General features: G+C 37.2%; 1 protein-coding gene and 1 long non-coding RNA gene across 9 annotated transcripts in view; one reads left to right on the top strand and one right to left on the bottom strand.

Moving 5' to 3' along the window:
* Window positions 1-16,524, top strand: part of NPAT (nuclear protein, coactivator of histone transcription) — a 65,761-nt gene that overhangs the window by 17,287 nt on the left and 31,950 nt on the right. For 4 of the 8 annotated variants that reach the window (XR_014815176.1, XM_084975948.1, XM_021062742.2 and 1 more), the window contains exons 2-3: window positions 3,571-3,689; window positions 16,063-16,123. Coding sequence is in view for 5 of the 8 variants with exons in the window: in XM_084975948.1 (XP_084832074.1) it covers window positions 3,571-3,689; window positions 16,063-16,123 (180 nt within the window). In the remaining 3 variants the exon portion in view is untranslated. The remainder of the gene's footprint in view (window positions 1-3,570; window positions 3,690-16,062; window positions 16,124-16,524) is intronic. The other 4 variants (XR_014815178.1, XR_014815177.1, XM_084975949.1 and 1 more) reach the window with 1 other exon arrangement.
* Window positions 1,628-12,130, bottom strand: LOC146399841 (uncharacterized). Its single transcript, XR_014815187.1, has 3 exons — window positions 9,856-12,130; window positions 5,227-5,934; window positions 1,628-4,853 (listed from the first exon to the last, which is right to left on the bottom strand). It is a non-coding gene; the product is annotated as an uncharacterized LOC146399841 (long non-coding RNA).

Genomic DNA, 16,524 nt, shown 5'->3' with positions numbered 1-16,524 from the left:
GATCCGACGTTGCTGTAAGCTGTGGTGTAGGTTGCAGACATGCCTTGGATCCCACTGTGGCTGTAGCTCTGGCATAAGCTGGTGGCTACTGCTCCAATTGGACCCCTAGCCTGGGAACCTCCGTATGCCATGGGTGTGGCCCTAAAAAGACAAAAAAAAAAAAAGAACAATGATAGGTCGTTAATCAAGACAAAGTGTTTACATTTATAAAAGTACAAATCACTAGTACATGATATTGTTTTATAAATGTCAGATGTGAATGTTAAAATTCTTGTTGAAATATCTAATTCTTTGATTCTCAAAAGGCAAAAATTAAAAATCACAGGAATGCCTTTCTTTTTTTTTTTTTTTTTTTTTTGTCTTTTTGCCATTTCTTGGGCCGTTCTGGCGGCATATGGAGGTTCCCAGGCTAGGGATCTGATCGGAGCTGTAGCCACCGGCCTACACCAGAGCCACAGCAATGTGGGATCCGAGCTGCGTCTGCAACCTACACCACAGCTCAGGGCAACGCCGGATCCTTAACCCACTGAGCAAGGTCACGGATTGAACCCGCAACTTCATGGTTCCTAGTCGGATTCGTTAACCACTTTGCCACAACGGGAACTTCCAGGAATGCCTTTAGGTCTTCTCCCTATTTTTTCCTTAAACCACTAGGCAAATAAATGAAGTGTACAAGTAAGTAGCAATGTTGGGAGAAAGTAGTTATTTTGAAAATCTACTAAGTTAATTTATACTGTCTACTCACCTAGTTAATATGGAGGTTTCAGAGTAGAGCATTTACCATTTTTTAGTGGTTCTTCTGTTTATTGTAACTTTGTTTCTCCTATAAGCATTATTGTGCAGTAATTGCACTTTATCAAACACCTTATTTTTACTACGTTAACTAGAGTTTCCAAGATGCTTTTTTTTCCCCAATTTTATTAAGATGTAATTATATACACCACTATATAAGTTTAGGTTGTGCAGTATGATGGTTTAATATATATTGTGAAATGGTTACTGCAATAAATTCAGTTAGCACCTATCATCTCACATGGATACAATAAAAAGACAAAGCAAAAAAAATTTCTTTTCCTTGTGATACAACTCTTGGGATTAGCTCTTTTTTAAGTTTCTTATAATCTTACATCCATGTTAACTATAGTAATTTACTATAGTAGAATGTATTTACTATTCCTAGTATTAATAGTTGACCCTTGAACAACATGGGTTTGAACTGTGTGGGTCCACTTATACATGGGGTTTTTTTTTCAGTAAGTATACATACCATAGTTCTACAAAATCCATAGTTGGTTGAATCTGCAGATTTGGGGAAGGAAACTATAGTTGTATGTAGATTTTCAGTTGTGTGGAAGGTCAGTGCCCTTAGCCCCAGAATTTTCCAGTGGTTAACTTTGTTTATCTTGGAACTGGATATTTCTACGTTTTGTTTTTTTGCTTTGTTTTGTTTTGCTTTTTAGGACCACACCTGTGGCATATGAAAGTTCCCAGGCCAGGGGTAGAATCTTCCAGCCTACACCACAGCCACAGCCACAGCAACACCAGATCCAAGCCACATCTGTGGCCTACACCGCAGCTCACAGCAATGCCAGATCCTTAACCCACTGAGCAAGGCCAGGGATCAAACCCGCGTCCTCATGGGTACTAGTTCAGTTGTTACTGCTGAGCCACAACTGGAACTATGGAAATTTGTACCTTTGACCACTTTTATCTAATTTCCCTTCCTTCCATCCCCTCCCTCTGATAACCTTGAATCTGGTCTATTTTTTTCTATGAGTTTGGTTGAGTTTTCAGGGGTTTTGTTTTTGAGATTCCACATATAGGTGAGATCATACACTATTTCTTTCTCTACGTGGGTTATTTCATTTAACATAATGCCTTCAAGTTCTGTCCATGTTGTCCCAAAGGCCACAATTTCATTCCTTTTTTATGTCTAAGTAATATTCATGTGTGTGTGCATGTGTGTGTGCCGTAACTTATTTATCCATTGATTCATCAATGGACACTTTGTTTCCATGTCTTGGCTATTACAAATAATGCTGCTGTGAACATGGGGGTGCAGATATCTTTTCACATTAATGATTTTTGTTTCCTTTAGATACATTCCTGGATCATATGGTAGTTGCATTTTTATTTTTTTGAGGATCCTGCATACTGTTTTCTGTAGTTACTGTACCAGTCCTCAGTTGCACCAGCAGTACACAGGGGTTCCCTTTTTCCATGTCCTCACTGGCATTTCTTACCTCTCTTCTTTTGGATGATGGCCATTCTATTAAGCATACAATGATATTGTGATTTTATTATTGTTTTATTTTGTTTTGGGGGTTTTATTGCCTTGCCTGCAGCAGGCAGAATTTCCTAGACCAGGGATCAAACCCAGAACACAACATAGCAACAAGCCACAGCAGTACAATGCCAAATCTTTAACCTCTAGGCTACCAGGGAACTCCCTCATTCTGCTTTTGATTGCATTTCATAATGGCTAGTGATGTTGAGCTTTGTTTCATGTGCCTGTTGGCCTTTCGTGTATCTTTGGCGACATGTCTGTTGGGGTCTTTTGCCCACTTTTTAATTGGATTATTTGGGTTTTTGCTATTGAATTGTATGAGTTCTTTATCTTGGTTATTATCCCCTTATCAGTTTTCTTTTCATTTTGTTGGTGGATTCTTTTGCTGTCCAGAAGCTTTTTAATTTGATGTATTCTTGCTTTTTTATTTTGTTGCTTGTGCATTAGGTGTCAGATCCAAAAAAATTATTATGAAGACCCATGTCAAGAAGCTTTTTTCTTATTTTCTTCTAGATGTTTCATGCTTTTAGGTCTTATGTTTAAGTCTTTAATCCATTTCAAGTTTGATTTGGTTTGGTTTTTGCTTTTTAAGGCCGCTCTTGTGGCATATGAAAGTTCCCAGATTAGGGGTCTAACCAGAGCTGCAGCTGCCCACCTGTGCCATAGCCGCAACAACACAGGATCTGAGCTGTGTCTGCAACTTAAACCACAGCTCACAGCAACTCCAGATCCTTAACCCCACTGAACGAGGCCAGGGATTGAACTCACATCCTCATGGATACTAGTCAGTTTCGTTATGCACTGAGTCATAGTGGGAACTCCATCAAGATAATTTTTGTCAGTGGTGTAAGATAAAGGTCTAGTTTCACTCCTTTACATGTGACTATCTGATTTTCCTAGCACCATTTATTGAAGAAATATTTTGCTATTTTCCTCACAGTACTCTTGGCTCCCTTGCCAGATTTAGTTGACCATATATACTGGGGATTATTTCTAGGCTTTCAGTTCTGTTGCATTGATTTATTTGTCTGTTTTTATGCCAGTACCATACTGTTTTGATTATTATGGCTTTATAGCATATTAGCTAGGGTTTTTCTTACCAAACAGCTCTCTATTTTACGAATTCTACTTTGTACTGCAGCACAAAATCATGTTTCAGGCAAGGCTGCAGAATCTCATCATGTTCCCTTGAAGTTGTATTTATGATATGAAACTGCTTTAGTATTTTCAACAGCAGTTTTATCAAAAGTTCAGAATTTACTGAATTACATTTTTTCATTTAGGTTACTTACAACAGGAGAACCTCACTTCTACCTGCCAGACTTTTATTTTGGAAAGTTCAAATTTAAAAGAATATGCAGAACACTGTACAGATGAAGGTTTTATCCCAGCCTGCTTACTGGTGAGTGATTTATTCCTTAAGGAAATATTTCATCATTGACCAATATAAGATCTATAAACAAAATCAGCACACTAGCAAAATCAAAATGGGCAGAAATTTGATAGTTTGTATTCATACATGAGCGAAAAGACCCAATGAAGGCCAACTCTTCACACATTTGTGTTAAAGCTGAGAAGTGAATTAACTTTGCCTTTGAGAATCAGTTTCAAAATGATACCCTCATTTCTGATTAGTTTCACTATTGTTTGTGTTGAGACTTACTTGTTTACTACCTATTACAGACTAAATATTTGTATCCCTCCAAAATTCATATATTGAAACTCCACCCCTCAGCATGATGGTATATAGAAGGCCTTTCTAAAGTAATTAGATTTAGATTAGGTTGTGACGTTGCCTTCTTCAGACAAATATAAAACAGATACTTTGTATCTTATTTGCACTTCTTTTAAATATCTCTGTATCCAGAGCGCATTGCTTAGTATATAATGGATATATGCTAAAACTACATTACTTCAAATGGTATTTTGTCATTTTGTTTTAAACATGGGTCTATAGATTCATTTTGACTATGCTAAAACTACATTACTTCAAATGGTATTTTGTCATTTTGTTTTAAACATGGGTCTATAGATTCATTTTGCCTATCTCAAACAACATTATCTGTGGAGGAAACCTAAGGTCACAAAATACAAGATGTAGAAAAATCCATCATATTTCTCTCTATCTAAAATCAACACCATTGGTAATTAATTTTTTTAAAACACACAGTAAACATTTTCATCAACACACAGTAAACAAAATAAAATACTTAGGTAATTTTTCCATCAACACACAGTAAACAAAATAAAATAGGTAATAAATCTTAATAAAATATGCATAGAATCTGTATCCTAAAATCTACATGAAAGAAATCGAAGACTTGAGTAAAAAGGTATACTGTTTTCATGGAATGTCAGTTCTTCCAAATGTGATATATAGATTCATTACAGTCAAAATCTCAACAAGTTTGTTTCTCTGTTAAATTTTTTTTTGAAATAGCCATTTATTGAATATGTCTGATATGCAAGGTACCATTTATATCCTTTTTGTTCACACAGTTTTTTCGAGAAAAACTCCCCTCAAAATAAATGCAAGAAACAAACAAGATAAATAAAAAGAAATAAACTGGTGTTCCCTGGTGGCTTAGTAGTTAAGGATCCAGCATTGTTACTGCCAAGGCACAGCCAAAATTAATTAGGTAGTTAATTGAACTTGTGGGTTTTCCTACAGTGTATATAGCATGGGAAACTGTAGTCAGTATTCTGTGATAACCTGTATGGGAAAAGAATCTGAAAAGGAGTGGATATATGTGTATGTATAACTGAATCATTTTGTTGTATAGCAGATATTATCACAACATTGTAAATCAACTATACCTCAGTAAAACTTTTTCTTTCTTTTTTTTTCCTGCCGTACTTTTGCCATGCATAAGTTCCTAAGCAGGGATTAAAACCCAGCCACATTAGTGACAACACTGAATCCTTAACCACTAGGCCACCAGGGAACTCCCAGAAAAACTTTTAAAAATGAGGGAAAAAAAAAAAAAAGAATTAACAAATGATATCTCTAATTCATTCACTTAAGGGGAAGTAGCTGATGATATGATGCAGAAAGTCCTGTGCCTAAGGGAAATAATTTGCTTTCACTTTGATACCAGTTAGGAAGTGATTACTCAATATCTACCAAGAGCACACTCAACATCAGCAAATTGATGATAAGATTTAATGAGAATGGTACAGATTCACAACTCTTAATAGCAGGACCTAATATGAATCGATATTTATACCTCTTTGTAAAAAATCCAACTTTGAGGAGTTCTCTTGAGGCTTAGTGGTTAAGGACTTGGTGTTACTGCTGTGGCTTGGAATACTGCTGTGGTACAGATTGAGTCCCTAGCCCAGTAACTTCTGAATGCCTCAGGTACCTTTGGAGCAGGAGTTTATGGAAAATCTATACCTTCCTCTCTATTTTCTTGTGAACATTAAACTGCTTTTAAAAAGTTGAATAAATAACACAACTCCACAGTTAACAGATTTTGGAATGTCACTCACTGCAAATGATTTGGAACTCTCAAGCTCTTCATTTATTTAATGACAGAAGTTTTAAAGAATGAGCATATTCAGAGAAAAATACTCAATAAACTTTATATCAGATTTCTAGAATTCAAAATATCATGAAATAAGTTGTAAACCAGATGTAATTTACCCTGTCTGTGAAATATTTTTTAATCTTTTTTTTTTTTTTTGCTTTATAGGACCATGCCTGTGGCATGTGGAGGGTCCCAGGCTAGGGGTCAGATCGGAACTACAGCTGCCAGCTTATGCTACAGCCACAGCAGCATGGAATCCGAACTGTATCTGCAGTCTATACCACAGCTCATGGCAACGCCGGATCCTTAACCCTCTGAGTGAAGCCAGGGATCGAACCTGCATTCTCATGGTTCTAGTCAGATTCGTTAACCACTGAGTCATGAGGGGAACTCCAAGAAGTCCTATTAACATTCTTAATGTGAACTTGTAGTCTAATACGAGATTGGCTTGTGCTGAAATTGTTTCTTGGCAATAGGTGGTGGGGGAGGGGGGTTGTCTTTTTGGGGGCCACACCCACAGCATATGTAGGTTCCCAGGCTAGGGGTCTAATTAGAGCTGGAGCCACCGGCCTACGCCACAGCAACGCCAGATCCGAGCCACGTCTTCGACCTACACCACAGCTCACGGCAATACTGGATCCTTAACCCACTGAGTGAGGCCAGGGATCGAACCTGCAACCTCGTGGTTCCTAGTTGGATTCGTTAACCTCTGAGCCATGATTGGAACTCCTGTTTTTTTGTTTTTTGGTTTTTTGGTTTTTTTTCTTTAAATGATTCCCGTGTAAAGGATGATTTATCTCTTTATCATTATGTACTGCCTGTTTGTCACTTGTTACTCTTTGCTTCATTTTGTTTTTGTAATGTAACAGCTTTATTGAGATAATTTGCATACTCTAAAATGTATTCTTTTATTTTTCTAATTTAATTTTTATTTTATATTGGAGTATGGTTTTATGGAGTCGTTTTAATTTCAAGTGTACAGCTAGGTGATTCAGTTACACATATACATGTATGTATCTGTTCTTTTTCAGATTCTTTTCCCATATAGGTTATTATAGAATATTGAGTAGAGTTTCCTGTGCTATAGAGTAGGTCTTTGATGATGATTTTATAAATAGTAATGTGTATATGTTAATTTGAAACTCCTTATTTATCCCTATCCTCCACCTTTCCCTTTTGGTAAGCATAAATTTGTTTTTGAAGCCTGTTGAGTCTTTTTCTGTGTTGTAAATTAGTTCATTTATATCATATTTTTGGATTCCACGTATAAACAGTATTATATAATATTCTTCTTCTTCATTTGGTATGGTAATCTCTAGGACAGTACACGATGCTGCAAATGGCATTATTTCATTCTTTTTTATGGCTGAGTAATACTGTATGTATGTACCACATCTTCTTTATCTGTTACTCTGTTGATGGACTTTTAGATTGCTTTTATGTCTTGCCTACTGTAAATTGTGCTGCAGTGAACATTGATGTACATGTGTCTTTTCAAATTACAGTTTTCTCCAGATAAATGTCCGGGAGTGGAATTGTTGGGTCATATGGTAGTTCTATTTTTAGTTTTTTGAGTAACAGACATACTGTTCTCTGTGTGGTTGTGCCAATTTACATTTCCACCAACAGTGTACAAGGGTTCCCTTTTATCCACACTCTCTCCACCATTTATTGTCTGTAGACTTTTTGATGGTGGCCATTCTGGTTAATGTGAGGTGATACGTCATTGTAGTTTTGATTTGGATTTCTCTAATAAATAGTGATGTTGAATATCTTTTCAGGTGTTTTGGGGGTTTTTTTGTTGTTGCTGCTGCTGTTTTTTTTGTTTTGTTTTGTTTTTTTGCCATCTGTCTTTGGAGAAATGTCTATTTAGATCTTCTGCCCATTTTTTCATTGAATTTTTTTTTATTGTGCTGCATGAACTGTTTTTACATTTTGGAGATTAATCCCTTGTCAATTGCTTCGTTTGAAAATATTTTCTCTCATTCTGTGGCTCGTCTTTTTATTTTGTTTATGATTATCTTTACTGTGCAAAAACTTTTAAATTTAACTGCATCCCATTTATTTTGCTTTTATGTTCCTTGCTGTAGGAGGTGAATCCAAAAAGACATTCCTGTGAGTTAGGTCAAAAAGTGTTCTGCCTATGTTTTCCTCTAGGAGTTTTATAGTTTCTGGCCTTATATTTATGTCCTTAATCTATTTTTAGTTTATTTGCATATATGGTGTTAAAGAGTGTTCTAATTTCATTCTTTTACATGTAGCTGTCCAATTTTCCCAGCACCACTTACTGAAGATACTGTCTTTTCTCCATTTAATATTTTTGCCTCCTTTGTCATAGATTAATTGACTGTAGGTTGTGGGCTTATTTCTAGGCTTTAATACTCTTCCATTGATCTGTAATTATGTTTTGTGCCAGTACCATGCTGTTTTGATTATTGTAGCTTTGTAGTATACTCTGACATCAGGAGCCTGGTTCCTCCAGCTCCATTTTTCTTTCTCAGGATTGCTTTGGCTATACAGGGTATTTTGTGTTCATATAAATTTTGAAATTTTTTGTACCAGTTCTGTGAAAAATGCTATTGGTAATTTGATGGGAATTGCATTGAATCTTGCCTTGAGTAGGGATAGTATTTTTGTCTTTTTAGGGTAGCACCCACCAAATATGGAGGTTCCCAGGCTAGAGGTCAAATAAGAAATGTACATGCTGGCCTATACCACAGCCACAGCAATGCCCGATCCAAGGTGCATCTGCAACCCACACCACAGCTCACGGCAATGCCAGATCCTTAACCCACTGACCAAGGCCAGGAATCAAACCTGCATCCTAATGGATGCTAGTCAGATTCGTTTCTGCTAAGCCACAATGGGAACTCCAATCTAGTCATTTTGACAATATTGATTTTTCCAGTCCAAGAACATGATTTATCTTTCCATCTGTTTGTGTCATTGATTTCTTTTATCAACAATTTAACAGTTTTCAGAGTACGGGTCTTTTGCCTCTTTAGGTAGTTTTATTCCTAGATGATTTTTTTTTTTTTGATGTGATGGAAAATGGGATTGTTTCCTTAATTTCTCTTTTTGATATTTCATTGTTAGTGTATAGAAATGCAAGAGATTTCTGTGTATTCATTTTGTATCCTGCAACTTTACCAAATTCATTGATGAGCTCTGGTAGCTTTCTGGTAGCATCCTTAAGATTTTCTGTGTATAGCATAATGTCATCTACAAAAGAAAGAGTTTGAGAAGGATAGATGTTCACTCCTAACTAAATGCTTGGTGGCATTCCCCTGTGAAGCCATCTGGTCCTTGACTTTTACTTAATGAGAGTTTTTAAAATATTGATTCAGAAGTTCCCATTGTGGCACAGCAGAAATGAATCCGACTAGGAACCATGAGGTTGTGGGTTTGATCCCTGGCCTTACTCAGTGGGTTAAGGATCTGGTGTTGCTGTGAGCTGTGGTGTAGGTCGCAGATGTGGCTAGACCCTAGCATGGGAACCTCCATATGCTGCAGGTGCAGCCCTAAAAACCAAAAAAAAGAATAAAAAATCAAAAATTATTTTAAAAATAAAATGTTGATTCAATTTCAGTACTGGTAATTGATCTGGTTTATATTTTCTATTTCTTCCTGATTCAGTCTTGGGAAGTTGTACCTTTCGAAGAATTTGTCCATTTTCTTCTAGATTGTCTATTTTATTAGCATATAGTTGTTCATAGTAGTTTCTTACAGTCCTATATATTGTGGTGTTGGTTTTAACTTCTCCTTTTTTGTTTATAATTTTATTAATTTGGGTCCTCTCCTGTTTTTTTGTAGTGATTCTAACTATCAATTTTGCTTATCTTTTAGAAGAATAAGATTTTAGGAGTTCCCGTTGTGGCTCAGTGGTTGACAAACTTGACTGGTATCCATGATTATGCAGGTTCGATCCCTGACCTGGATCTGGCATTGCTGTGAGCTATGGTGTAAGTCGTGGACGTGGCTCAGATCCTGCATTACTGTGTCTGCGGCATTGGCCAGCAGCTACAGCTCTGATTTGACCCCTAGCCTGGAAACCTCCATATGCTGCATGTGTAGCCCTAAAAAGACAAAAAACAAACAAAAAAACCAAGATTTTAGTTTCACGTGCTTTTCTAATGTTTTTTATTTTCTATTTCAGTTATTTCTCTCTGATCTTCGATTCTTCCTTCTCCTTACTTTGGGTTTTGTTTGTTCCTATCTCTAGTTGTTTTAGGTATAAAGTTAGGTTGTTTGAGATTTTTACTTCTTGAGGCATGCTTTTATTACTATAAACTGCCCACATAGAACTATTTTTGCTGTGTTCCATAGGTTTTGGATCATCATGTTTTTATTTTCATTTGTCTCTGGGTATTATTTTATTTCCTGTTTGATTTCTTCAGTGACCCATTCCATTGGTTGTTTATTAAGTTTTTTGTTGTTGTTTGTTTGTTGTTGCTTGTTTGTTTTGCTTTTTAGGGCCACACTTGCAGCATATGAAAGTATGGAAGTTCGCAGGCTAGAGGTTGAATCAGAGCCACAGCTGCCAGCCTACACCACAGCCACAGCAACGCAGGCTCCAAGCTACGTCTGTGATGTGCACCACAGCTCACAGCAATGACAGATCCTTACTCCACTGAGCAAGACCAAGGATCAAACCTGCATCCTCCTGGGTATTAGTCAGGTTCATTTCTGCTGTGCCACAGTGAGAATTCCTGTTTAGTAAGATATTTTTTAATCTCTACATGATGTGTTTTTTCCTTGTAGTTGATTTATAATCTCAATGTTATATTCAGAAAAGATGCTTGATATGATTTCAATTTTTCTAAAATTTACCAAGGCTTGTTTTGTGGCCCAGCATGTGATCCATGCAGAAGAATGTGTATCCTGCTGCTTTCAGATGGAATGTTCTATCAATTAAGTCCATCTGGTCTAATATGTCATTTAAGGCCTCCACTTCCTTATTGATTTTCTCTCTGGATATTCTGTCCATTGATGTAAGTGGGTTGTTAAAGACCCCACTGTTGTGTTACTCTTGATTTTGCTTTTATTGCTTTTTTAATTTGCCTTATATATTGAGATGCTTCTATGTTCGGTGCATGTATGTTTACAATCATTGTATCTTCTTTTTGGATTGATCCCTTTATCATCTCATAGTGTCTGTCTTTGTCCCTTGTAATAGTCTTTAAAGTCTATTTTGTCTGATATGAGTATTTCTACTGTAGCCTTCTTTTGATTTCCATTGAGGTGGGATACCTTTTTCCATCCCCTCACTTTCATGCAATTATGTTTTCCCTAGATCTCAAGTGGGTCTCTTGTAGACAGCATATATGTGTGTCTTGTTTTTGTACACATTCAGCCAATCTATGTCTTTTGGTTGGAGCCTGTAATCCATTTACATTTAGGTGATTATTGATATTTATGATCTTATTGCCATTTTGTTGTTTCTGGATTTGTTTTCATAGGTCTTTTTTTCTTCCCTTCCTCTTTTCTCTTGTGATTTGATGACTATATTAGTGTTGTATTCAGGTGGCTTTTTCTTTTTACGTGTGTATGAGTATCTATTGTAGATTTTTGGTTTGCCATTATCTTCAGGTTTGGATATGCCGTCTATATATATACAAGATTTAAGTTGCTGGTCTCAGTTTCAAATGCATTTACTATATCTTGCATTTGTACTCTCCTCATGATTGCTGGTTTTGATATATTTATGTGTGGATGATTTCTGACCTTTCCTTTATGTTTCCCTTTACCGGCGAGCTTTCCCATTTATAATTTTCTTGTTTCCAGTTGTAGCCTTTGCTTTTCTGCCTAGTGAAGTTCATTAGTATTTGTTGTAGAGCTGGCCTAGTGGTGCTGAATTCTCTTAGCTTTTGCTTGTCTGCTCCATTGAGTCTGAATGCGGGACTTGCTGAGTAGAGTATTTGTGGTTGTAGGTTTTTCCCTTTCCTTTCTTTAAATCTATTATGCTACTCCTTGGCCCACAGGGTTTCTGCCAAAAAATGAGTTGATAATCTTTTGGGTTTTCCCTTGTAATATTATTTGTCGCCTTACTTTTGTTGCTTTTAACATTTTCTTCTTGTCCATTTGATTACTAGGTGTCTCAGCATGTTCCTCCTTGGGTTTATCCTATATGAGATACTCTGTGCTTTGTGGACGTGAGTGTATCCTATGATAGGGAAGTTTTCAACTCTCATCTCTTCAAATATTTTCTCAGACTTATCTGTTCTCTGGGGCCCTTATGTTGCAAATATTGGTGTTTTTACTTTTGTTCCAATAGTCTGTTAGACTTTCATTCTTTTTTCTTTATTTTCTGCACCAGTGATTTCCTCCAATCTGTCTTCCAGCTCATTTATTCATTTTTCTGCCTCATTTTTCCTGCTCTTGATTCCTCCTAGGGTATTTTTCATTTCAGTTATTGTATTGTTATCTCTATTTGTTCTTTAAATCCTCCAGCTCTTTGTTAAACATTTCTTTTACATTTTCGCTCTGTGCCTCAATTTTTTGCTGAGATCTTAGATCGTCTTTATTCTCACTACTCTGAATTCTTTTTCAGGCAGATTGCCTATCTCCGTTTTACCTAGTTTTTCTTCTGAGATTTTATCTTGTTCCTTCATCTGGGTATTTCTCTGCCATCTCATTTTGACTAACTTTGTGTTTGTCATCTCTGCCCCACAGGCTTCAGGATTGTAATCCTTCTTGCTTCTGGTGTCTGCCCCTGGTAGACGAGGTTGATCCAGGGACTCATGCAGGCTTCCTGTTAGGAGGGACTGATACCTGCACACTGGTGGGTAGAACTGGGTCTCTCTGACGGGCAGGACTGTGTCAAGAGGTGTGTTTAGAAATAGCTGTGGGCTTGAGACGACTTTAGGCAGCCTGTCTACTGATAGGTTGGGCTGTGTTCCTACCCTTTTGGTTGTTTTGCCTGAGGTGTCCTAGCACTGGAATCTGCCACCTGTTCGGTAGCACCAGGTCTTGGTATCAAAATGGCACCCTCCAAGAGAGCTCACACCAATGAGTATCTCCTGGGGTCTCTGCCACCAGTGGCCATACCCCCACAGTCATCCACAGTGGACCCCCACTTTCTCAGGAGATCTTTGAAGACACACAGGTGGATCTTGCCCAGGCTCCTACGGAGTTACTGCTTTGCCCTGGCTCCCAGTGCACATGAAACCTTGTGTGTGTCCTCCAGGAATGGAGTCTCTGTTTTCCCCCAGGCCTGTGGAGCTCTTGCATTCAGTCCATGCTGACCTTCAAAGCCAAATGCTCTTGGGGCTCCTCCTCCAGATTCCAGGCCCCTAGGTTGGGGAGCCTTATATGGGCCTCAGAATTCTCACTCCTTTGGGGAAGAAGAGAGAACTTGTGCAATAGAACTATTTTCCAGTTTGTGGGTCACCCATCCAGCAGGTATGGGATTTGGTTATATCATGATTGCACCTTCTTCTACCATTTTATTGTGGCTGCTTCTTTGTCTTTAGATGTAGAATATCTTTATGGTAGGTTGCCAACTCTTGATGGTTGTTCAGTGATTAGTTGTGATTATCAGTATTTTCATGAGAGGAAGTGTGCACAAGTTATTCTCCTCCCCCATTTTATCTCCTCTCCTAAAACATCCTAGCAAAACCACTCACCAAACACTCAGTGCACCAGCATTTCACGGCCCTCATTCCTGCCCTCAATCCTAGTCTTTTTTTCAGTCTGTTTTCTCTGATATTAGTATTGCTCCCCAGGCTTTCTTTTCATTCCTTTTGCATGGAATATCTTTTTCCATCTTTTCACTTTCTCTCTGTGTCTATCTCTAGATCTGGACCGAGTCCCTTATAAATACCATGTAGTCTTCATAATAGCTTTAGAGTGGGTGACCCACTACCTTTGCTATGTGTTTGTCTTTAACAATGAGATTTTTCTTTCATAATTTTCTTGTTTCTAATTATCATCTTTTCTGTTCCATTTAAAGAAGTCCCTTTAAACGTTACTTGTAAGACCAGCTTAGTGGTGATAAACTCCTTTGGCTTTTTTCATCTGGGAAACTCTCAGTCATTTCTCAGTGATAATCTTGCCAGGTAGACTATCCTTGGTTTTTGTTTGTGGTTTTTTTGTTTTTTTTCAGAACTTTGAATATATCATGCCATGTGAAGTTTCTGTTCCCTTGCATATAACTAGTTGTTTTCTCTTTCTGCTTTTAGATTCTTTCTTTAACTTTTGGCAGTTCATTATGATGTGTCGTGTAGTTCTTTTTCCATCCATTTTGTTTGGGACTCTATGCTTCTTATATTTGGATACCTTTTCCTCTGCCCAGTTAAGGAAGTTTTCAGCCATTGCTTTTTAAAATAGGTTTTCTGTTCCTTTCTTTCTATTTCTTCTCTATCTTAAGCCTCCATTATGGAATGTTACTTCACATGGTTCCTAGTCAGATTCATTAACCACTGAGCCATGACAGGAACTCCAAGAAATGTTGTTGAAACAATTACAAGCCCTAGGCTAGGAAAAAATATTTTCAGCTCACATATTTGATAAAGGATTTGTGCCCAGAATATGTAAAAATATTTTCAGAAATAAATTACATTTAGATAATGAAGGAAATCTGTATCTCAAATTATTTTTAAAAATTTGGGGGGGGGTTCTTTTTAGGGCCACATCTACAACATAGGAAAGTTCCCAGGCTAGGGGTGGAATCAGAGCTGCAGCCCAGCTATAGCAACACCAGATCCTTAACCCTTATCCTCATGGATACTTGTTGGGTTCCCAACCCCTTGAACCACAACAGAAACTCCAGAAACTCTTGAAAATTTGAAATTTTTCTTGAATGGCAAGATTTGAAGACCCACAAAAAAAATACATGAATGGTAATAAACGTGAGAAAAAAACTTAACATTTCATTAGGAAAATGAAAATGAATACCCCAACACATTTTAGAATGACTATTGTAGAAGTTCCTGAAATGGCAAAAAGAAGAAAAAAAAAAAGAATGACTGCTATAAAAAACAATTTTAAAATTGTCAGATGCTTGGTGGCAAGGATGCGGAGCAACAAAAACTCTTATTCATTGCTGATGAAAATACAAAGTCATACAACTGCTTTGACAAAAAGATTGACAAGTTGGTTTTTTTGTTTGTTTGGTTGGGTCTTTTTGCCATTTCTTTTCTTTTTTTTCTTTGTCTTTTTTTGCTATTTCTTGGGCCGCTCCCGCGGCATATGGAGGGTCCCAGGCTAGGGGTTGAATCGGAGTTGCAGCCACCAGCCTACGCCAGAGCCACAGCAACACTGGATCCGAGCCGCGTCTGCAACCTATACCACAGCTCACGGCAACGCCAGATCGTTAACCCACTGAGCAAGGGCAGGGACCAAACCCGCAACCTCCTGGTTCCTAGTCGGATTCGTTAACCACTGCACCACAACAGGAACTCCCTTATATGTCTGCTTTTATCTGTGAAAGTAAGCCTTAGAAAATCTGGGTAATTTGTCACATAGTAAGTTTTGAACTTAAAATCAGAACTGCTCTAAAAAAGTTCTTGCTCTTCCCATTCTATTATGTGACCTCAAACTTGGGCTCATAAAAGCCTGCCCTTTAGTACTCATAGGAATAGAGAAGGAAATGACTTTATGAGATGATAGAAGTGAAAATAGAAAGGCACTTAGAGAGTTATCACTGTGGTACAATGGAATCTGCAGCATCTCCATAGCACTAGGACACAGGTTCGATCCCTGGCCAGCACAGTGAGTTAAAGGATCCAGCATTGCTGTAGCTGCAGAGAAGGTTGCAGCTGAGGCTGGGACCTGATTCCTGGCCCAGGAACTCCATATGCCCCAGGGCAGCCAAAACAAAGAAAAGAAAGGTACTAATCCTTGAGAAAGATATCTCCTAAACTCAGTTTTTTTGCTTTGATCTCTGGCAGGTTCACATGCCTTTCAGTATAGAAAGGGGAGTTTAGGAGTGGGTCCTTATTTTTGTAACTAAATCCCTACCCCCCCAAGCTGAAAACTACTTTTCTCCCATTGTACTATCTTAGCCAAAGAAACATAGTGACAGTGTCTTACTCAAAGAGACAGGGCTATTTACCCTTAGAAGATATGATGCACCTTCTGACTTGAGTGACTATTTTCATTTTTGTTGAATTACTCTTTACCATTTCTTCATTAGCTGCTCTGTAATCCAGATCATTTATTAACTTTTATAATGAACTGTTTCATGATGGGAAATTATTGGTTGTATTATATGGTTTCGGTAATGCTTGGTCTTTTTCTTTTCAGTCTTTATTTGGAAAAAATTTGACAACAATTTTGAATGAATATGTAGCTATGAAAGCAAAAGGTAAGAATTCAGGCTCAGGGATTTTTTTTTTTTTTTTGGTCAGATTTGCCTAACATTTATCTAATTGTTTAATTAGAAATAATTTGTAAATGGTATTAATAGCTCTTAAAAGCCATAAGAAAACTTGACTGTGGTGATGAGATAAATTTTACTGGTAAATATCTAATTAAGTATTTTGTGTTTTATGTAGAATTATAAAATAATACTTTCTTAAATTAATGCTTTAGGGGAAAAAGCTAGATTTATTCTTTCATATTGGTTATTTCCATAGCTTACAATGTGTTAAGATTCAGCAGTAAAGAATTAGCATGTGATAACATTTAAAAATAAGCTTAACATTTATTGAGTACTGTCTATATACAACATTGTGCTAAGTGCTTTCATGTTTTATCTCAGTCCTT

The sequence above is a fragment of the Sus scrofa genome, chromosome 9 (genome assembly GCF_054392235.1).
Source record: "Sus scrofa isolate SSC_HxYL_T2T_F1_AM1 chromosome 9, Sscrofa_HxYL_maternal_Yorkshire_Landrace_v2.0, whole genome shotgun sequence".
NCBI lineage: Eukaryota > Metazoa > Chordata > Mammalia > Artiodactyla > Suidae > Sus > Sus scrofa.
This window is presented reverse-complemented; position numbering and strand designations above follow the sequence as displayed.